We start from the raw sequence: 23,645 nt of genomic DNA, 5'->3' as shown, positions 1-23,645 counted from the left end.
GAACAGCTTCCTGCAATGCAGGGACATTGTGCAACTGGCAGCTTCCTCCTGAATCTTAAGGGCAAGGGAGGATTGCAGGCTGGAAAAGCAGCAGGGAGCTGTGGCTGGCTGTTACTGTCTGTGTCGCAAAGACACGAGTGCCTGGGGGAGCTGATGAGCCCACCAGGATGCTACAGCAGCCAGAGGAGTGCTCTGTGCTGATGGTGATGATTTTATCATTGCACAGCTTTGGCTGTGACTTAATCTCAATGCCTGGAGGCCCTCCTCTTTCCACTTCATTGCAGGCTGGGGTAGGAGCTCGAATAGAATTTCACTCAAAGTCTAGAATGTGCTGAAAAAGTTCCCTCAAAAATGGACTTTTTTTCTTGGGCACTAATGAAGTGAATGTTTGTAACTTTTTTTTAAATTTGTTATATCTTTATTTCTTTTCTACTTAATATTTGACATTTATTTCATCCAGCAGTTTTCCCCTAGGACTTGAGCTGAGCTGGTGTATGTTGAGAGCGGGGTTGCTGTCCACAGTGCTCAGCTTTTCCAGGGCTGGAAGTACTGGCAAAGGACTCTCCTGGTAGTTCAAAACAAGACCTGCAGTCTTCTGTCTGACAAACAGACACTTGTTCTGTGTCAGATTTGATGTGGACAGTCCTGCTTCCCTGGTTCTTGAGATCATTCCCTCTAGGAAGGCTGAGGAACTCAGCAACCCTTAAGCAAATGGGAGGAATATACTGTAGCTTGTTTTATCAGTCCTTTTTTTTATTCCAGCAAGTACAGAAACATGTCTTGCTCACAACAGACGGTGGGTAATTTAGCAGGAGAGTCTTCAAGAGCATCATTGTTTTGTCACTGCTTCTGAGGGACAGAAAAATATGTGTGAAGGGTGTTTATTTTGCTGCACTTTAATCCGGCACCTGGCCAGCTGAAATTAAATGTCAGCGTGCACATCTCCCATTGCTCTGTTGGTCATCCTTAATGATTTTGCTTGTCTTGGAATATATTAACCTTCCTTCCCCCATCCTCCTGCCATTCTTTATGCTGCCTTCAGCTCTTGAGCTCTGTCGCCTCCCAGCACCCTCCGGAGGGAAGTACCATCTATCCCGAGACACGGAGGCTGCAGCCCATATTTGCTTTAAGCTGACACAACTGCAGGTTTTCCCTAACTGGGTCAGTTGTGCCCTCACTCAGGACACTGTGTCCCCTGGCACTGGTGCTCGTGCTGCCTCATGGCAAACCTGGGCATGGAGCTGTTTAGGCTGTGATGGGACAGTGGACAGGACAAACCTCTACTGATAACCACAAAACTGCAGCTGGAATAGTTTGTCAGGAGTTGTGCAAGGTGGCAGTCAAAGTGTTGAATATCACTGGTACTTAACTGGTGCTGGTGGGATGGGATGGGAGTAGATGTCTTCAGCCTTTAGCACGTTCTCCTGCAGTTTTCCTACCTCCTGCTCCCTGTGGTGCTCCACTGTCCTTAGTCTGCTCTGCATATCTTAAGCTTCTCAGCATTTTCTGAGCAACCTGGTCTGATAAAAGGTGTCCCTGTCCATAAGGACCTGACCCTTCCATAAGGGTTGGAACTGGTTGATCTTTAAGGTCCCTTCCAACCCGGGCTGTTCTACGATGATTTATTACCATTTTACTTTCTTAGCAGCTCTGTTGTGAAGTCTCCGTAGCTGCTGCTTAGTCTCTAAGGTGTGGGTGTTCTTACCACTGAGCTCCTCTCTCTGATGTGTTGCTTTTCCAAATAAAAGCGGATTAACTTTGGTCCCGTGTCTGTGTAGTGTAGCTGAAGTGTAGAGTTAATTGAGACATACAGATCCTTAAATTATCCCTGAAATCGTTCAAAGAGCGGCCTGTTCTGCTGCAGGCCGGGCATGAATATGTGAACTCCTGACCGCTCGCTGATCTGGGAGTTCATTGCCTTAAAGGCACAAACAGAAGTGCAGCGAGGTTGACAGAGATACTGCACACTCAGTTCAGCCTAAAATGTCTCCTGGAGAGGCCGATCTTTGCAGTGGTGGGTATTGAAAAAGCGGAGACGCGCTGCATCTCTCGCAGGGCCATTTCCATAGGCTTAGTCATGTAGAAAAAGAGTAGGTGGTCAAGAATTAGCGCTGGCAGAGCTAACTCTTGTTCTTTTGCATTGCTAATGACGAGCGCTGTCTTCCACCTCACATCACCAGATGATTTCTTTTGAGAGCTCGGTGGCAGGCAGCCACACTTCGCCCGCAGATTCTTTTGACTCGTGCGTTGCACTTCGAAAACGGGCAAATGGAAACTCTGGCAGCTGCCTGACTTCCTCTCAAAAAGAAAAGGGTCCCTTAAATCTCAGCTGGTTCACAGACTCGGTTCAAATGTTTCGCATTTGGATCCGTTCCTATAGCTCTCGGGCCTATATTATTGAAGGGAAAAAAAAATCTGCTTAATATTCCTGCAAGAGAGTATGTGGAGTGCAAATTACTTAGTTGAGCTGCCTGCAGCTCCTGTAGACATGGAAAGCTGCTTGGAATGGATGGAAGATCTGCTCGGTTCGTATTAGTATTCCAGGGACTGGGGTGTTCCTTGTGGCACTGCTCGTGTCAGGGTGTGACATGTGTTTATCTGGTGACAAGTGAGCCCTGCACAACAAACAAGAAGTAGTGATGCACAGCCTGCAGGCTCCGACGTCTCCCAAAACTCAGGATGTGCAGGAACAGGACGCACAGGAACAGCTGTATTCCCCTGGGAGCTCTAGACAGACTCGTATACCTTAATTTTACCATCCAATGTTGTTTGGATTTGGTTCTGAGAAAGTGTGGCTGCTGCTCTGTATGCTCAGATATATGGAGGGGAAGGGCTGGCTGGGGATCCAAAGCCTGTCCTAAGTAAATGGTAGGGTTTGTGTGGAAGAGGGATCTTATAGGGACTTGAGAGCAAACCTAGTTTCATTTTTGTGAAGAATAAAGTTGAAGAAAATATTAGAGCTCTGAGCTGGAGAAAAAAATGTGGTTTTCCTTGTTTCTCCCAAAAAATTGTCAAGTAATGGCTGGATGTGTTCTGGGTATTTTTCTTTGGTTTGAGAAAAATCATAATTCTTTAAAAATCCAAAGCCCAACTCCCAGAACTTATGGGTCACTCTGAAGTTTTTTCAGCCCTTAGCAGTGAAGTGAATAGATTTTAGTAATCCTATCTGCAAATGTGTTGTCTAGAAAACCCCCAAACTTAATACAACTTGTTCCTGATTGGCTTCAACAAGTTAAATATTTTTGTCCATGGTGTTTGTCCTAATCCTTTCTGGGTAACCTGCAGTTGGCTGGCAAAATAAAGGCTCAGGTTATCAGAGTGGCAGAATTTACTGAGCTTTAACCACTGTGAACTTCATGTTGTTACATCCAAAATGCGTCATGACTTGCTGAGAAGAGCTTGAAAATAGTACAGAGCAAGGTTTTGTCTGTAATTTTAGTAAACATGGACGTTGAAGTGAGAGGTCTCTGGAGTGAAGGAAAACTTCCTTTAAAAACTTCCACTTGACACTTTTTTTTTTTTTTTTTTTTTTTTTTTTTTTTTGGTCAGGAGTCTTGAAATTTATTTTAAACTCCTGATTCATTGGGAACAGCTGACAAAGCTGAGCAGGCCTAGATCTGATCCTTGGAGAAGCTTTGGAGACCTTTTGGTCAGCAGAGCCATCCTGACAAGGAACATAAGGAGTGTGCTGGTGTAGGTCTGGCATTGGGTGCAGAATCCACCTAGAAATCCTCCTTTTTTTTTTTTTTTTTTTTTTTTTTTTTTTTTTTTGGTCCCTGGTGGTGTCAGACAGGTGATGATTCAGCTTCCAAAACAAGCTGCTGCTGGTTTGCAACACAAGTAGAATGAATGTGGAACTGCTCCCCGCAGAAAGAAACATTTCTGGGAAGCAAGCTGGAGTGTTTCCAAACCAGTGTCCCATGGAAGACAAGAAGCATTATTAAAAGAGGCTGAAGGCACAGTAGGGGAGAAGTGTCGTATCTTGACAAGTGCAGCCTGTGGGTGTTGAGCATGGGAGAGAGGTTAAATGACCCTTTCAGATCCTATGTGGTGTAATTCATCCTTTGGAGCTATTTATGTCCAATTATCTGTTGGCTGCCATCGGGGTAAATACGGTTTTGGTTTGTGTCGTGCAGACCCAGGGCTGTAACAGTAACCAAAAGGCTGCGTTTCTGTCTGGGTTTGTGGCTGAGTCACTATGGGATTTCTTACAGCACATGCATTTGTTCTATTAGAGTTGGCTTTTCTGAATCAGAATTTATGAGATCTCAAGCTTCAAGCCTCTCGTGTGTTGTCCCAACTTCATAAATGCTGAAGAAGTGGGAGTTAAGAACCCTGCTATTAAACCCAAAATAAACCACTTTCTACATACATTGAGCAAACTTCTGGCTTTCCTCGATTACCTAATGCGGGGAGAGAGCTGATGGTTTTGGCTCTGAGGTGAAAGTAAAACCTGCCCTGTTTTCAGAGTATTTATTTTGAAAAACTTGCACAGCTGAGTTTATGGAAGTTCTGTGTTTTTAGACCAAACTCAGCACCTTTCAGGAGCTCTTGAGTGCCCTTGTTTTCCTATTAGATGGTCTCTAAATAGAGCATTCATCTTCTCCCAGGAAATACTTGCCGGCTTGGAGTTTAATTAAAACCTGGATTTCAGTCACGACAAACTACAGGATGCCAGGAAACACTTTAAAATATTCTCTGAACCTTGTGTCATGCTTAGCAAAGATTTTTACCTTTTTGTAAATAAATAGGAATGTGTTCAGTAAGGATCATTCTATAAATAAACAGAGGCATCCATCATCTGTTAAACTCTTACCTCAAAGCCGAAATTACTGTGGTCAAAAGAACTAAAAACTAATTGATGTTGGTTGCCTGAACTCCCTTCTTTTTTTCAGGCAATGCATAAATGCAGCACAAACACTTGTCAGGAGGGGCTTGTGTGTTGAGGTGGTGGGTGGGATGCAGCCAGGACAGCAGTGCTGTCTGAGAGTTTGTTGTGCCTGCAGAAGGTGAGGTGGCTTTTTTAGAGAAGACATTTGAAGATCAGCAGCACCAAGTTCCCCAAAGGTTTGCCAAGCCCTTCCCAGACTGAAGAGCAGTCCTGGAGGGCGTGGGTGTTTTGAATCTCTTTTTCAAAAGATGAATGCTTATGTGATAGACTGATAACCTAGAACCAGAATTAGGAGCTGGCCTCTGGATGCTGAAGAGGTGGCGTGTGGAAGGTGTACCAAGGAGAGGAAAGCACAAGGGGAGCGTGGATAAAGTGCTGGAGTTGGTGTTTCTCACCAAAATGCTGCAGTTGGCATATCTGCCCTGTGACCTGACACATCTTCTGTTTCTCTTCTCGCTTAACTCCCTGAAGAAAATGTAAACTATTATTTTGTTTTTCATCCAATGCCCGTTTGTCCCATATCGGAGCATTTAAACAATCTGCTTTACTTCCCTTTTCTTCTCAGATGAAGCTCCAGAGATGCTGTCTGACCTAGTTTTAACTTCACATGGACTAAAATGGTTGAATTTTATATGCACTGGCAACTTTCCTTTTTGCTTAAATAAGGGGTAGGGATTCTATTCTTAATTAAATACACCACACTGGAGATTTATAGACACTTGGCATGACCTGGCAGGCAAACTGGATAATTCCTGATTGATCTAGTAGCAAGTATTCTTTTTATTTTAGTGCTTTCACATTTAGTTCATTAACAAACTAACAAAAGTTTAACAAACTAACAAAAGTTTAACAAACTAAGTGACATATAATGGCACATTCACTGAACATGAAGGCTTTGGAGTGGCAAACTGGCTTGAGTAAGGCTGAAGTTACCCACATGAAAAGTGATTTTGCTATAATGGAAGTATAAATGCTTTATCCAGCAACACTTTTGTTTTGCAGATGGCTTATTCAATCAGTATATCAGTCAGCAAGAGTACAAACCTCGCTGGGGGCAGATTATCCCCAAAAGCACCAAAGGTAAGGACATTTCTTAAGATAGAACTGGCAGTATGTGAGTTCTGTCTTGTTCCTTTGAGAATACTGAGCAAGAAAATGATGCTGATGCAAGAAAGGCTCCTCTAGGACAGGTTTTCTAGGGAATGTTTTTTTCTGTGAAAAAGTTGCATTTGTCCGCAGAGTCAGTGAAATGCAGCCTGGTCTCTGGTTGAGGAAGGAAGACTGCAGGAATACTTGCAGTAACTTCAAGGGCAGATCATCAGTTCAGTACCAAATCTCAGGATATAGGTTAAACATGAGAACAGTTATCTGTGTTACTGGATTTAATGAATGGAATTGACTCAAACTCAAAGCCAAGAGTGGCAAATAAATACATTGTCTGAACAGGGCGTGTTTTGAATGAGATCTTTTGAAGTCTTTATGTGTTATGTAGTAAATGTAAACTGCAGAATCTTTCTGTGTTGTTCTCAAGGCAGAAACCAGACTTGTAGCAGGATCCTTGACTACAGAGTACAAAACTCACTGTCACACAGCAAATGTAGGATCCAAGGTGACAACTGCCAAGTGTGGAGCAGTGTCCCCAAACCCCTTGGGAAGGGTTATCAGGAATTCAAGCAGGTTTCTCTTCCAACAGAACACGGGTTATCTTGCTAGTGTTGCTTCCTGTGGATGACACCTGTCCTGAAAGCTTAAGATATCTAAAGAGATTGGAAAGGAGCTTTAATGGGACAATTGGGATTCCCTTATGTGTGAGGATAAGTGTTGCAAAGGCAGCTGTGCTGTGTCTCTCCATCACCTCCTTGCTCCCATCCCAGGGGTTCATTACCCTGTCAGTTGAGTGTCTGTTCTCACAGCTCAGCCCTCAGGCAACTCTCAGGTGGGGAGAGAGGGAAGAGGAGCCAAAGGCTGGCTGTGTCCTCACTGCTGGAGAGCTGGAGGGATGGCTCAGAGCTCTTTTGTGAGCACCTGTGTGGCTCCAGGAACTCTGGAGTTCCTTTCCAAGGTACTCAGAGTTGCAGGAGAGTATAAACTTTTGCTCTCTGTACTGTCAGTCACCAGATAATTCGTTATAAAACTTCTTACAGTTTTATAACACACAGAAGAATATTACCTGGGAAAAGTGTTAAGCTAATGAAAGCTTTAAGGTAATGCTTCAAGAAGGGTGAGTTACTAAGTTGCTCTGCTTCTGTATTGAGGTTGTACCTTTCCTTGGTTTAAAAAATCTCATAATGGAAAACCCTCTCCTCCCTCTTTTTTGAAGGTGATGGGGAAGACAGTCGACCAGGGATGAGAGGTGGCCATCAGATGGTTATAGATGTGCAGACAGGTGAGTAGTTGTTACATTTCTTAATTAACTTATTTATTTAATCCTCTGTTTTCCAGGTTTTGAGGTTTTTTTCAGGTTTTGAGGAAAAAAAATTGCACTTTCTAATAGCTGGATTTAATACTCTGCTTTCTCTCTGGAACTATATTCCAACTGCCTTTCCCACCCCTTCTTCCCTATTAATTCTCTGTTACGCCTTAGCCATTGCTTTGGCTTAACTAAGAAACCAAGAACAATTGGTTTTTATTTTTTGTCCCTCCTACCCTCTTAGAGCAGGAGCTCAAACAAGAAAAGAGAAATTAAGGATAATAATTTCCCTTGTCTGCTACAGGCTGTGCTCTTTGGAATAGAGCTCAAGCAATAGATCTGATGTGTTGAAACATTCTTTGTATTTTGGTTGGAGTGGCTTCTAATTTCCACAGTGTGCAAGAAACTCCTGTTAAATATAATTTGTTAGACTTTTTTTACAAAAATTGTTTCTTGTAGCAGTTTAAAGAATGGTTCAACCTCTGCTTCAGAGAACCTGCACAGAAAAGAAAGGGGGCTGTGTATCAGTAACAGTTCCAGTGATAGTTGTTCTCCATGACTTTATGTATCTTTGTCTTGCTTTAATTTAATCAGATTCCCGTGGCACGTCAGCCCTTGCTAAAATAAGGAAAGCATCTGCCTGAAACTTTGCTGTATGAGTGAGAGGATTGTTCTGGGGAAAGGAGAAACAAGATCAGGGTGTGATTAATGGAGAGGAATATAGGGTGGCATGGAGGGAGTTGGCAGAAAAGTGCCTGTGACTGTATCTGTTGTGGTCACACGGACGGGACCAGAGCATGTGACAGGGCAGCACCTTCAGGAGTAATTTGCTAAGTCATAGTGAACAAGCAAAAATGTAGCTGCAGTCTCTGGCTTGTGCTCACAGTGTAGTTACAGCTCTGGAGGAAGCACTCGAGTTATTTTGTGTATGAAAGCAAACTTTTTTTTTTTTTTTTGGTGGAAGAGGTTTGAGATTGATTAGAACAAAACGCTGCTGGAGGATCGCTGGTGTTTCCCTACAAAGAGGCTGGGAACGCTCCCTAGTGGCCTCGGGAATAAGTAGACAGTGAGTGTTTCACTAGAGCTTGGAAGTAACGTGATCCTTAACTTGGAAATGATAGTCCATCAGACCTTGTGAAAATAATATATCCCTGGTAGTGTGAGCCTTCCTTTCCATTGCTGTTGGTTTTCTTAAGCCCTTGTAAGATCTGCCTTGGACTTCACCTTTCACTCTGTTTTAATAAGGCAATAAAAACCATCTGTCTATATACATATATTTTTTTTTCAATTGCACAAAAGTGGCTGGAGAGCACCCACAGGGGTGGAGTCCCAGTGTAGGAGAGCTGGATCTCCCCCTCTCATGCTGGCCCTTTCTTCCTGCAGCTCTGTCCAGTGGTGGTGGGATACCTTCCCAAAGTTTCTCTGTGGGCTGTTTGGGAAGTTGCTCTTAGTTTTGCATCCAGGTCCACTGAGGCTTGTACAAGCCAAAATGTTTTTGAGATTATAAGTATTGCCATTTAGTTTGGGTCATAACAGGCCAGGGGGAGTTCTTGGAGCTGTTATCCTTAAAACCAGCCACTGGTGATTGCTGGAGTTTTCCTTTTGAATATAGGTAGTTTTTAATGAGCTGATGGGAATTGAGCCAGTTATGTCAGGATGTGTTTTACAGACTGGAGCTGTAAAGCTTCCTGGCTAACCTTGAGCAAATCCAGTGTTAATGGAAAAAGGAGCAGTGGTGTACTCTTTCCTTCAAAGACATCCTCCCTACCTTACCCACGCACTTGCTGAGTTGTGTTTTTTTTTCCTCTTTGGCAACTGAAAACTCATCTCACTTTGCACTCCTTGTTAGAGAGGTGAGGTCCTTCTCAAAAACAAATGTTTTCTTCAACTTTAGTCTTTCGAAAATGAAGTGAAACACCAAAATCATACTTATAAGGAGATTCTGAAGTTTCATGTCACGTAGAATACGTGTTGGAAGCAAATTTCCATCTCTGATGGCCAGACCTGCTGTAGCTATAACTGAGCTTCAAGTAGTTCTGTGTTTTGATTAACCTCAAGGAAATATTAACCAGTCATTGCTGACTACAAAAATATGCTTAATTTTAATTTGGTAAATAGCACTGAGCCTGCTGGATGCATGTGTTGGTGTTAGGATAGAGGATATGGATTGGGAAGCAGCTGAGCTAGATCTTACATTCCTGCTGATGCATTGAGTCACTGAGACTCTGTTTATGAGTTTCAGGTAGGACATAGTCTAACTTGGTCTAAGCTGCCTTTTAGCATGTTTTGTCTTCTTACATAAAAAATAAATTAAAAATGAAGAGTTACTGGTTCTCATAATGCCCTCCATGCTTTTAATCATATTAACACTCCAGACTGGAATGACTCTAGATGGCAGAATTAGGAGGTTGGGTTTGGTAGCCACGTGCAGAAACATAAACTAGAGCTGAAACCACTGTTAGGTACTTGAAAGCTCTAGAATCTAAATGAAAGCAGAAGGCTTATGTTATTCCTGCTTTTTCCTGCAAGGTCTAGGTCTCATGGAGTTCTCCCTTTGGGAAACTAGAGAGTTCTCTGTGCTTTTATACAAGGAAGGGGAGGTAATTGGGTAGTCACAACCCAGGTACATAAATTAAAACCAAAAGTATCCTCCAAACAACCCCAAAACTGCACAGGAACACAGTGGTGTGTGCTGAATGTCAGTCATGGAAGGCTGTTTATGCAGGCCCTGGTGAAATACTTGAGCAGTAAAACACAGGCTTGTGTGTGGAACTGTGTTCCCAGGGGCATCGAGCCCTAATGCAGTTTTGGATGAGGATGTTGGGATCTGGCATTGGTACTTTGTTAACAGAACTTTGAGTCTGCCCTCCCAGGCCTCTTTAGAGTTCAGATATGGCACGCATTTCAAAATTCCAGTGCTTATTCTGGAAGAAAGTGGGAATGAATAAGTGAATTGCCAAATTCAAACTTTCAGGAATAACATCAGTGTTTTAGAGCAATACGTGTGCTGTGTTTTGGAGATTTGGGTTATAATTCCATAGATAAGGTGGAATTGATCTCCTCTGCCCTCATAGGACGGGCACAGTTTTGTGTGAATCACAGTGCAGTCCATAAAGATACACAGTTTATTTTGGTAACAGAATTATAGACTATATAGAAATCATCCTGTTTAAAACAATCTTGTGTTATATCCTGCTTTTTTCAACTTTCAGCTTTCAGTTCATTAAGCTAAAGCCTGCTGAAGTTTTCCAATGAACCTGTTGTAGAAACAATAGCAAAACAACCAGGATGATTTTCTTGGGTCTCTATTTCTCTTCTTTTTGGCAAGTGAAATAATTTTTTGAGGGGAAAATATTAGTGGAATGGTGTTTATCGATTTGTTACCTCTGTTCACTCACTGAAGTGCGACTGCTCTAATTTTGTTTGTACGTTATTTTGCTTTTCCTTTTGCTGGAAGGAGTTCTGTTTTCCTCCTTTTGTTGGATAAGTGAGAACAAAGCTGTAGGTTGGGAAAACAGGGAGATCCAGAGCCCTGGGCCCAGCATGCCCATGGTATGTGTGGGCAGCACAGTGGAAATGACAAGGCTGGTTCAAAAGCAGCATGGAAAGATGAAAAAGATGAAGAGAGAGCAGCAGACATGAAGGATGCTGTTTTGCCTGAGGAAAACACTGTTATCCATAAGATATTTAAAGACAGGACTTGTGTACAAGATGAAGGGATCTCTGAAACAAAACACAGATGGCTTCTAAGCTCTGAAACACAAACAGCTGCTGAATCCTGGAGGTTACTCAACTTCGTGGTGCTTTCACATTGGAGAGGAAGACTCTATGCCTAGCCTGAAAAAAAACTTGGATCCAGCCAACATCTATGCTGAACTGTGGCTCAGAAACCGAGGGGTGTGATACTGCACAGAAATTTGGGTCTGGTTTTACATTTGTGCTCTAAGTGCCCCTCACAAAGTGGACAGTGCTGCTGGCACATGACTGAATCTGTGGTTCTACATGGGGAAGCGATGTCTTTTCACAGAAGGCTTTTGAGATACCAGTGGTGTGTCCTTGTGGTGATGAAAACCAACCTCCTGCTGGGCTGTGTCAGCAGGAGCATGGCCAGCAGGTTAAGGAGGGGGGTGTTCCTCTCTTTAGTACTCAAGACCACATCTGGAGTGTGCCTGTGCCCAGTTTGGGCTCTCTGGGACAATAAGGATTGTGTCAAACTGAGAGTCACTGAAGAGCCACCAGGGTGGTCAGGGCTGGAGCCTGTGATGTGTGAGGAGATGCTTTGGGAGCTGCTTTTGTGCAGCTGGTAGAAAAAAGGTTTGTGGGAGGGTCTCAGAGCTGTCTTCATGTAGCTGGTGGGGGCATGGAGCTGACCACACTCATTTTGGGGGGGGGGGGGGCAGAGGGATGGGACAAAGGGCAGGATGGGAAACTCCGTATTTCAGATATTAGGAATAAAAAAAAAATGTAACGAAGATAATCAGTCATTGCAGCAGATCTGAGACTGAAATATCCCTCCTTGGAGATACTCAGAGTTTAACTAAGTAATTCCCTGTGCAGCCTGGTCCTGCTGTGAGAGGTTTGGGAGGTGACTGATGGATCAGATGACTTGCAGAGGTGTTGTAGGTCCACAATTCTTTCATATTTCATGGAGAACTGTTCTAGCAGACACATGGAGATACCATTTGACTAAAGCATGTAGTGAGATATGTCACCAGGATTGGAATGTATTCAGTGTACCTGTGTATTAGAAGGTAAACAGGGAGGCTCAGGCACACCAAGCAGCTTTTGTCAACCTGGCCAGAGCAATTTGCCATGTAACACCCTGGTCAGATGAGGAAGACCCACTTGTACCAAAATCCCACCCCGGATTTCATCACATGGGGAAGGTAGAGTTAATAGACAACTGTCTTGGAGAACATGAATGAACCTGGACTGAAGCTGCCCCAGGATATTTAGTATTTCACAGGGGTTAGAGGGGGATGCTTTACATACTTGTCTGAAAAATAAAAATTAATGAGAGATCGACAGGAAATATGTTGAATTTTGGGAACATGTGTCCTCTAATTTGAGGAGTGCCCTGGCACCCTTTAGTCATCCAGACAGTAAGGGAGGAGAAGAATTCAGATATTACAGAAACATTTTTGTCTGAGCAAGCAGTTTAGAAATATCCACAGAGCATATTTAATTCAAAGTGTTCAATTTGTATTCAGAAATAAATGTAGAGGAAATACGGTGAAAATGCTGGAGGAGAAATTTGACTTCCTAAACGTAGCTGGTGAAAGCTTTGGGTAAATATAATTGCTTTCATGTTTTTTCTTGTTGCCTTGCAGGTAGGTTTGAAAATTCTTCTCTGTCCCTGAAGCAGAATAGAGACTTGCTTTAATAAAGCAGCATCACTATTGCTGTGTTACACATTGCTTGGATACAGAGGAAGAAATCCTTTCCTCCTTGAGTTCCCCAGTGCTGCCAGAGTAGGAATAGTTATATTGGTGTGAGATTCCTGGGCTCCCTTCTGACTGCCTCACTCCTGTGTCTGGAGTTTGTGGTCTCTGCCCTCTTCTTTTGAGTATTTGCTGATATGTTGGTGAGGTGGGAATTGCATCCTGGATCTGTCCTGGTTGGATCTCTGCGTACAAGGCGGAAAAATAACCCTCCCATAAAATCTGAATTAACAGGTAGAACAGAAGGGTGATTCTGGTTGGGGAACATACTGAAGTTTGACTTTTAAAAAAAATTGGAAATCGAAAAAAATTTCAAAACCAACCAACTAAAAACAATCTCTGAATAGCACCTAACAACTAACTTTTTCCTTATAACATGGGAGAACCATTGCAAAATTTAGGAGAACTATGAAAAATTATTTTCTTGACATAACCAGCAACAGTTGCATTTATGCATTAAAAAATGCTCTTTTCAGTACAGAAACTTCCTATAAAATATGTATGTAGTTCTGCAGGAAGGCATAAAACCAAAAAATGATAGTCATTGGGTCTAGATAGTGATGGAGCCTTTCTTTGGCGTGAGCTACAGTTTTCCATCATGGTGGAAATGGAGCCTGGCACAGCGTTGGTGTCCCCTTGTGTTCCCAGTGTCACTCTGGGGATGCTCTCGGTGGCACCAGCTGGGTGGTTGTGCTCCTCCCTCAGTGCTCACGGGCCGTTTCACTCTGTCAGCTTGGTGTAGGTAACTCTCAGAAGCTGAGTTTTCATCAGATTCATTCAGGTTTGCTATTAAATTTCATGTGAGCCAACAAAGCCTTTCCAGGCAGGCCTGACGTTTTGGCAAGGCCCCAGGAGGATATTTAGCCGGTGCCAAATCTTTTATTTTTCTCAGCTATCAATGAAGCTGTTGTGGTGATGTGGGTTTTGTGAGCTGTGAGAATTTATGTGCACAAAGGGACCTGCTCTTTGCAGGGAACACTGGGAGCCCTGAGTCCAGGAGGAAGGGTAATTAAAGTTAATGAACCAGGGTAACCTTTCCATGGTGATGACCACTATCCTGATGGTAGGTAAGGGTCAGGGACTGGTCCTATTTTGTAATCCTGCTTCTAACTCTGCTGTTTAATTGCTGTTGGATTAAAATTTGGCCATTACCTCCATAATAGGAGTGGTTTGTGGATTTTAAAGGACTTTTTCAAAGCTCTACAGGTCTTGAGGGGCTTGTTCTTCTTGGACTTGGCTTTGTGTTTATGTTTTAATGCAGTCCAAAAATGAAGTATTTTCAGCATTTGAGACTAGATAGTGATGTTTCTATAATGGGAGCAATTTAGTTATCTCTCCATGGCAGAACAGAGGCTTTTCTTAAATGCTTCCCCTGTTCAGAGGCTTCATCTGGTTTTATCAGTGAGTCTGAGAATCCTTTGGTCTTGCTGTGCATGGAGCAGTTGTGGATTTGAGGTGACAGGCCTGAAACACTGACTTTAACTCTTCTACTTACTTGCTTTTGTGCCATCAGGTAAGTTCCTTTATGCAAGGCTTTTCCCTTCAAGAAGATTTCATAATTGAAGTAGATTTTTCTTTCTAAGGGAATGGACTAAACAGAAAAACTTTGCTGCTCCTATCTCAGAAGTCTTACTGATGTATAAATCTTGCACCAGACAGGGTACAAGCTGAGATGTCATTGATAGACTAAGTGCACAGGATCCAAAATGTTAAATATTGTTCATTTGTCTGTCTGGAATTTTAATCAGAAGGCTGTGGGTTTGATTGCCTCTTATGTAAATGTAGAAATAGAAAATGACTCTGAGAACTGGCTGACTATCAATCTTAAAAACTTCCATTACTAAACCAAACCACATTTCTTTGTCTTGGTGACTGGTTCTGTCCAAAAAGGAGCAGTGTTTTAAGTAAAAATTGTTTTAAATTACTCTTCTGATAGTTTGTCTGTTTGTCACAGGTGTTTTGTAGGTATCGACCTGTTTAAAGATGTTTTCTTCAAATAACATTAACATGTCCTTCCTTTTTTTGGCAGAAACTGTTTATTTGTTTGGTGGCTGGGATGGAACTCAGGATCTGGCTGACTTCTGGGCATACAGTGTGAAGGAAAACCAGTGGACCTGCATATCCAGGGATACTGAGAAAGAGGTAAGTTCTGCAAACATCCATATTGTTAAAAATACATGAATTGTTGCCCAGGAAAGTGCCCCTTCTGAAGTGCTTGTGTTGAAGTGCAGCTGCAGTGAGAACCACAGAGTTCAGACCTTCAAGTTCTGAAGACTTTTGAAATGCTTACATGGGGAAAATGTGAGCTGGCTGTGGCTTTGAAGTGTTAAAATTCCTGGAGGGGAAAGGTTTGTTTCTCAAAAGCAGAATGATCGGCCAAAAATCAGCTCAGCGAGTGGAACATGAGTTAAGTAATTTTATATGGCTGAACAACCAGACTTATCGCAGAATCACAGGATGGTTTGGGTTGGAAGGGACTTTAAAGATCATCCAGTTCCAACCCTCCTGCCATGGGCAGGGACACCCCCCACTAGAAGGTTCCAAGAAGAACTTGGTAAGAAACCTCTCAGACCCAGTGCTGGTGTTGAGCTTCAGAAACAAATTGTTTATTTTTTAACTTCTGTCAAAAATGAGTCGAAAGGGACAACTAACGGATGGAATTCTAGAGAACAAGGGGTAACTGCCAAAGGCTACACAACCCCAAGAGCTTTCGTGGAATTCATTTGGGCCATTTTCTTTGGCCCGTTTTGCTCAGTGTTTGACGTATGAGAACTGAAATGAATGTAGCTTGGGTTATAGGAGGTAACAAAAAAAAGTCCAAGAGCTTTGGCTTCTACAGTTCATTTTACTGTGCACTGTGAAATGTCCAGGTTTTGTGTGGTTATTGTGTCTTGAGTTCGTTACTTGTTTTGTCAGAGCATAACTTCAGGAGATTCTTGCAGCCTCTTCGTGAAGGTGTGAACAGTTCGAGAATCCACCACTTTTTGAGAAAGTCATGAGTTAATTTCTTCAACTATTTGAAAAAAAAAAGTATAAAAATGTCTCATTTCTCATTTGTGTTTTCCCAGTTTCTTGTCATGGCTAATTTTGTGAGCTTCCGTACGAGATTAAATAACTCTTTAATATTGTCTTTTTTTCCCCCAGCAAAGGTTTTTAGAGGTTGCAGTCAAGTAGGACAAAGAGCCTGTGCTGAAAAAAAAAAAAAATCTCACAGTAAGGCGCTTCCTGTTGCCTTCAAATCTGTTTTGTAACATCCTTTACAAAATGGGCAATAACAAAACTGAACACGATACTCTGATTTCTATCATAACAGAGATGTGTAAAGGTAAAGTTTTTATATTTATGTACTGTTTAGTACATACATTTGTTGTGCTCAGGATGGAACGAAGTAGGGCCTTCCTGAAAAGGGGTTACTGTGTTTTCTTCCTGCACAAACCAGTGTGGGTCAGTCTGGTGTTTAAGGGATTCATTTCCTTTCTTACTGGGATCCTGCTGCGTCAAGTTGAGTTTCTGTAAAAGTTAGAAGGCCTGGCTGGGATGGTTTCACCTCAGGTTCCTTGTGCCAGACTCTAGCAGGGCTAACACCAGGTTGGGAGGAAGGAGGGATACACAGAAGGAGGGTTGTGGAGGAGACTCAGTAGAAGAGATGTGAGCTGATACAATGAAGAGGCTATAAAGGGATTTTGGAGGGAAAAAAGTTACAGGGTGTAATGGAAGATCAGGAAACCCAAATGGAAGATGGGAAGGGTCTAGGAGTGAGAGGAAGGAACATAGAGGAATTTTTAAAGAGTGGAGGATAGTTGAATGTATTGAGGATGTACATGAAAGAGAAAAGCAATGTGGATGGCTTTAGAAAGGGAATTCTATAAGGACTCTTTGTGACAAGCTTGAGACGTGGGCCCGTGGAGTTCAGCAAGGCCAAGTGCAAGGTCCTGGACGTGGACTGGGGCAATCTCAGGAACAAATAGAAACTGAGCAGAGAATGGATTAAGAGCAACTCTTGAGAAGAACACCTTGGGAGGGGTGTTGGTGGAGGAGAAGCTCAACATATCTCGACTGTGTGCACTCACAGCCCAAAAAGCTCAGTCATATCCTGGGCTGCACCAAGGGAGGGGGTTCTGGCCCTCTGCTCTGCCGTGGTGAGACCCCACCTGCAGAGCTGCCTCCAGCTCTGGGGGACCAACATCAGAAGCTGCTGGAGTGAGTCCAGAGGAGGCCACGGAGATGCTCCAAGGGCTGGACCCCCTCTGCTCTGGAGCCAGGCTGGGAGAGCTGGGGGTGTTCACCTGGAGAAGAGAAGGCTCCAGGGAGACCTGAGAGTCCCTTCCTGGGCCTAAAGAGGCTCTGAGAGAGCCGGAGAGGGACTTGGGGCAAGGGCATGTAGTGACAGGACAAGGGGGCATGAGTTTAAACTGAAAGAGAGTAGGTTTTAAAGGGATATTGGGAAGAAATTCTTCCCTGTGAGGGTGGTGAGGCCCTGGCACAGGTTGCCCAGAGAAGCTGTGGCTGCTGCATCCCTGGAAGTGTTCAAGGCCGGGTTGGACAGGGCTTGGAGCAACCTAGGCTAGTGGAAGGTGTCCCTGCCCATGGCAGGGGGTTGCAGCTTAGATGACTGGTAAGGTCCTTCCAACCCAAACCATTCCATGATTCTGTGATATGATCTGCAGTGTTGTTCAGAAGGAGAACTGCTGAGCCACAGTCCAGGGGTTTGGTGACCTACTGAGATACAGTACTTGGAAGCCAGCAGTGGGTTACTTTGTCTTTTTTTTTTTTTTTGTGTGTGTGTGGCTTTTTTTGTTGGTGGTGTTTTTTTTATTTCCCCCCCCCAAAAAAAAATCTGGATAAAACCTGATTTAGAAATGAAAAGGTCAATCTCAAATGTTGAGAAGAAAATTCAAAAACAAAAACTCCAGATGTTTCTCTAATAGGGACATAAACTGTTCACAAACAATTTGCAAAAAGAAAATGTCTGTTGACGTGGAATTTTAAAAAATATTCAGGGTAGATTCCAGTAGAGCTTAATATTGCTGTTTTGTTGTATTGTGCTGGTTCTGCTTCTGGCTCTTTTGTTCTAATTAATCAGTGACAGTGGTTAAATTAGGCATTCAATAATTAAGCTTGGGCAAGAACAGAATATGGTAAAAATTGCATCTTATCCAGTGTTATTATGGGGATAATGCACAGGAATGCTTTTGGGATAAAGGTACCAGAGCTTCTGTTGCAATGCATCTTGAAAAGGTTGTGTGACTTTAGTGAACACTTTTGCTGCTGTTTTTCAAAATTTACCAGTGAGGTCTCTCCTTGTCACCTGTTGTTGCATTTGTCTTTTTTAACAGACCATCAAAGCTAATTTTCCATAACTCTTTTTCACAGAATCATTGAATAGTTTAGGTTGGAAAAGCCTCTAAGGCCATCATCTCCAACTGTCAACCCAGCACTACCAAGGCCACCACTATCCCACGTCCCCAAGTGCTGCATCCACATGGCTTTTAAATCCCTCCAGGAATGGGGACTCCGCCCCTCCCCTGGGCAGCTGTGCCAGTCCTTGACAACCCTTTCAGTGAAGAATTTTTCCATTATATCCAATCTAAACCTCTTCTGGCACAACTTGAGGCTATTTACTCTTGTCCTGTCCCTTTTTCCCTGGGAGCAGAGCCTGACCCCCGCCTGGCTCCCCCCTCCTGTCAGGGAGTTGCAGAGAGCAAGAAGGTCCCCTCTGAGCTTTCTTTTCTCCAGGCTGAGCCCTCCCAGCTCCCTCAGCCACTCCTCATCAGACTCATGCTCCAGACCTTCCTCAAGCCTGCATCCTTCCAAGGAGATGCTCCATGGAGCATCTCAGGACCTCTCAACTTACCCTCAACTTCTGTCTCCTCTGTGGCATCTGTGACAGCTCTCTGAATCAGTTGGCACGAGGCACAGCTAAAACATGTTTAGTTTGAACCTTTAAAGGTTTTTACCCTGAACCAGGGGGAATGTTGTGACAAATGCCGTTGTCTCTGAGGTTTATTAGAGGTTGTATATCAGCAGACCTTTTCAGGACTAGGAAATAAATAGTTTTGAAAAAAAAAACAAACCCTTGTCATTCCTTGGGCATTTTGATTCTAGGCCAGTGTCAGTTAATAGAGAAACTTAATGTGTGTGTTTTGGTGTCTAATATTTCTGGTTTCCAAGCAGCAACTTTCTCTTTTGAAGAGTAATTTAGTGAAATTCAGCACAGGAGGAGAGTTTTAAGTCTAGGAAAAACTTCCTTTGGTGTAAATTGATAATCATGTGGATTTTGAAATAGGATCAAAATGCTGAGGGATGTTGATGCCTCTGGAGATGAGATAAATGAGACTAAAGCAAGGATGATGTTGACATGCTTTGTATGGCACTGCCATTCTTGTACCTTGTTTTAGGATTTCCTGGAGACAAGAGATGAGGGATCTCCCTTCAAACAGTGTCACTGCATCAACTGATACCTTCTGTGGTGCTTATTTGTAAATACAGTACATTGACTCATCCTCATTCTGGCTTCTTCAGAGGGAAGATCCAGCTCACAAATCAGCTCTCTGAAGGACATGAAAATTGTGTCAATGGGTTAAATTCAGGTGACACTGTGTTTCTCTCAAAAACTTCTAAGTGTTTTCTTGCCAAAGGTAGAAGTGGAGGTCTTGTCATGGTTTAACTGCTTGAGAGGATAAATCTTTCCTCACAATGAAGGAAAGTGTAGGTCAACAAGTGCCTCCTGTTCAGTAGGTTCAAAATGATCTAGAAAATGGGTGTATTGTGAGGTGACAGTTTGCAGTGAACATCAAGTGCTTTTCCAGGATGCTGCAAGTAAAAGCTGACAAGTGTAGAAAGATCTAATGGTGAGAGCCAGGGGGAAATTCAGCTGCTGTTGTATTTCCAGTTAAATTTTCTCCAATCTCTGCATGCATTTCTGTACATTTGTTGACATGGATGAATTTACCCAAAGCTTTCCAGTGTCATATTACCACAGAAGTAAGAGTTTGTGACTGATCTGTTGGGTGTGATGCAGCAATACATGAGCTTATCTGTGTCAGGCTTTTACCCTGTGCTGTTTTAAGTGTAGGAATTGAACTAGTCTCAAATATTGACTTCTTCTCACAGATGGTGATACAGTTTGGAAGACACTTTAAGTAACTTGAGGGTTTTTTGTTTCAAATATTGTGATGTTTACGGACTCGAGATCTAATACACTGAGTGTGCCATGTCCTGCTGCTGAGCAGTTCCAGTTGTACAGATGCTCAGTTGAACGAGATGCCTGGTGCCACAAAAGCACATAGGGAGAAAGCAGCTGTCCCTGAAAGAAACTTGGATACTGCAGACATACCTCGGAGCCAACTTCCTAAATAGTGCAAATGCCTACAAAAGTAGGGACAAAGACGGCAGATGCTGAAGTGAACCAATTGAAAAGTATCCCAGGCTGATCCTAAATATCGCAGGCTAATGGCTTATTTTCCTCCCTGCTTAGTAGCATAATGGTTTTAGAATGTTCTAAGCCAGTATTCTTTCAAGAGAATGTTAGAGAGAGACTTTCAGATATGCCTGACTGACGTCTCCAGTGATTTCTACTTAGGCAGCCTAAAGCAAAAACACCCCGTTGAGGGAGCAGCACCTCAGCTTTTTATTTATTTATTTTGGAATAAACTTTTTGGAAAGGTTTTCACCTTTTAAAGATAACTTATGTGCTAATGCTACCTTATGTGCCTAAGGAGTTCTGTCCTCTTAACCCTAGTTTATTTGTGGTTTGGTTTTTTTTTTTTTAACTTTGACATTTTTTTAGAGAAAAGATCATCCATATTTGAAAACAGCTCCAGGTCTTAAGTTATTCAGTTCCCTCACTTACGTGCCTCTAGTTCTTGCTTCCAGCATGAAAAAAGCCCAGAAAACCAGCCAAATTTCAGTTACTCCTCACACCAGGTGTTTGAATGAGTGGGGGTCCCTTTCCTCTACATGCTGATGTTGAAGTCACGCTCATGGAGAAAGGAGTATTAAATAAATGGATTATGCCTGGTGTTCTGGAGGTTGCACAACTCTGGCAGTCCCAGAACTTGTGTGTGCCAGTCTCCAGATTACATCTGAATTTCCAAGTCATCATAAAGCCTTCAGCTGCAAAGTAAAACTGCTTTTAGTCCTTGAAGTGAAGCGTCAGGCAGAGCTGATTTGTGGCATTTATGTCCTGATAAAAATCACCACTTCAGCTGCAGCTTATGATGAGTTTAATGCTCTGATCCCTGGTCTGGAATGGAACTTTATTTTACTTATGTGACTTTATTAGGACATTATTGCATCATCCTAATGCATATTGCAGTTCCCTGTAAATTGTAGATGAGGCAGTGTGCAGTCCTGCTCGGGTGGCTGTGGATCCATCTCAGGGAAGAGGACGTTATTCAAATGTTTGAAGTATTACAGAATTTTCAGGTGAAGATTTAGTGAAGAGGTTGATACTGGTACAGGGAATTCTGATCTATATCCTTTTGGCTTTTGAAGACACAGAAATATGCACCTATAAGATGAACCAGCTGGAATCCCTGGACCCCAGCATTTCACACTGAAGGGATGAAGAAAAAGGATTTGAAAGAAACAGGAGAATATGTGGAGGTAGAAGGTGGGAGGAAAGCTTATTCTCTTGCCAGCAAAGTGAAAGTGGCTTCACACACCAGTAGACTTCACCTTGGGAATAGTCTCTTATTTCAGGTACACTGAGAGAGACTTTTGTTACATTAACACTCCTCAAGCTGTTCAAATACTGAAATCCCTAAAGAAATATCGGTTACCCCAAGATGGTAACACAGGGGAAGCGGTCTCAAGTAGTAGCATTGCCAAATCCTTCACTAAATTGTCTGCGTAATTACATGCTTGAAAGTATAGTAAGTTTTCGTGGACCTTGCTACTGAAGCATTTCAGCCACTGGGTTTTGGAGCTAATTAGGGATTTGAGCTTTCTGGGCTGTCTCGAGACTGGCAGAATGGATGGTGCATTGATGTGTTGAGTTCTCAGACCTACCTGAAAGAGCTTAGTGTGTTTAATAGGACTTAATCCTTGAATTTTCCAAGGCTTGTGTGTGATGGAGTTGTTATTGGTACATATTGATATGGTATTCAGGAACTGTTGGGCTCTAGGAGATTAAACAACCACTTCTATGACTTTCTAACACCTTTGAGAGCAAACTACTCTCTGTCTTCGCTTTGTCACAAACATCTGAGAGCCTGTGGCACTCAGAAGATTTAGACTTAGACTTTAATGTTTGTCTATCACCAGCTTTTCAAGGACAATTAATTAAAAAAGAAACCCAGACAACTTCCAAAATTGTAACCTTGCTGCACCCTGATCTTTGTGGCTAAACAGTTTATAAAGGACTAGTTAATTGTTATCAGCCTGCTGGTCTGTGAGTGGGACTGAGGCTCAGCATCTGTGGAAAAATCTCTCTTGGCTGGACCTTTGCTGGCCATTGTTACTGGTAATGAGAGGACAGCGTGACCTTGTGGTTCATGCAAGAATGACCTCATTCAACATCCTGCCATTGTTAATGGGGTTAGTTAAACTGGGCACACGGGGGACGTTGTCCTGAGGGCCCATCTTGGAGCTGGTGAAACCTGTGTTTCTCTAGTGGGTCATCTCTTAGATTTCATCAGTGTTGCTGAAAGCAAAGCTGCGCAGTTGATGTGGAGCAAACTGTGATTTACTTGATGAAATTTAAGACGTTATCATTTTTTTTCACATTTCACCAGTGTTAGCAGTGCTTGGTTTGCAGGTAAATTGTCCCTTCTGTTAGATATAGCACAGAATTTATGTCCTTCTGCTGCAAGGTTTCAGCTACTGCTCTTGTTTGCATTTGTAAGCTGAATCACTTAGACTGGATGACTTCTTTTTGATTGTAAACTAAAGCCTAGACGAGACCTTCATACACATTCCTGTAGCCTTTTTCAAATAAATTAGAGTCACAGAATGGTTTGGATGGGAGGGACCTTAAAGATCACCCACTTCCACCCCTTGTCATAGGACAGGCACACCTTCCACTATCCTAGGTTGCTCCAAGCCCCATCCAACCTGGCCTTGAACACTTCTAGGGATGGGGCAGCCACAGCTTCTCTGGGCAACCTGTGCCAGGGCCTCACCACCCTCACAGTGAAGAATTTCCTCCTAACATCTAATCTAATTGTCTCCCCTTTTAGGTTAAACCCATTCCCCTTTGTCCTATCACTATCTCCTTGTGTAAAAAGTCTCCCTCCATATTTTTTATAACCTCCCTTTAAGTTCTGAAGGACCACAAATTATTTCACGCTATTTGCATACTTGAAGCTCTGGGAGTTTTTTCCCCTTTCCACTATTCCACTTGCTTGTAAGATGTCTTGGTTTACTGCAACATGAGATCCACCGTGTTATGCATTGCTGGAAGGCTTTGATGATGCCTTGGTGTGAGAGCAGAGGGCTCAGAAGGCCCAGGAATGTGGCTCCCTGCACTGGCATCACCTGCCAAAGTTGTTTCTGCGGAGTAGGTGAACTTGTGCAGTGCAGCTGTCAAAGGAAAATGTTGGTGCTGTGGAAGGCTCAGTTCTGAGGACACACTTTGTCTTTAGAGGTGCCTTGATCAGGGCACATCAGAAGCCAAAAGATCATGTGCTAGTTCATTCCTTTATGAAAATACTCTGAAATGAGCTATTCCTGCAGGCAGGCTGGCAGGGAGGCTAAAAAATAACAATTTCATGGGAATAGAACATTAAGCATCTCTCCGTTTTCATAGCAATGTTCATGTGCTGCGCTGAGCCTGGGCCGTGATAAACCTGTGCTGATCCCTGAGGGATGGAGCAAACACTTGGAGTAAATTCTTACGTAGGACTGGAAGGGAAGGGCTCTCATGGGTCATCAAATCCACCGCTGTCATAAGGACCGTGTC

The 23,645-nt window shown here is 43.0% G+C and overlaps 1 protein-coding gene across 2 annotated transcripts in view; it reads left to right on the top strand.

The window, feature by feature from the left end:
• Positions 1 to 23,645, top strand: part of MKLN1 (muskelin 1) — a 102,708-nt gene that overhangs the window by 35,065 nt on the left and 43,998 nt on the right. For both annotated transcript variants that reach the window (XM_027710054.2, XM_039383487.1), the window contains 3 exons: positions 5,894 to 5,971; positions 7,212 to 7,277; positions 14,772 to 14,884. In XM_027710054.2, coding sequence (XP_027565855.1) covers positions 5,894 to 5,971; positions 7,212 to 7,277; positions 14,772 to 14,884 — 257 coding nt within the window. The remainder of the gene's footprint in view (positions 1 to 5,893; positions 5,972 to 7,211; positions 7,278 to 14,771; positions 14,885 to 23,645) is intronic.

The sequence above is a fragment of the Pipra filicauda genome, unplaced genomic scaffold (genome assembly GCF_003945595.2).
Source record: "Pipra filicauda isolate LSUMZ 115617 unplaced genomic scaffold, ASM394559v2 scaffold311_size1313980_pilon, whole genome shotgun sequence".
Taxonomy (NCBI): domain Eukaryota; kingdom Metazoa; phylum Chordata; class Aves; order Passeriformes; family Pipridae; genus Pipra; species Pipra filicauda.
Note: the sequence above shows the minus strand (reverse complement) of the source record. Positions and strands in the feature narration are given on the sequence as shown.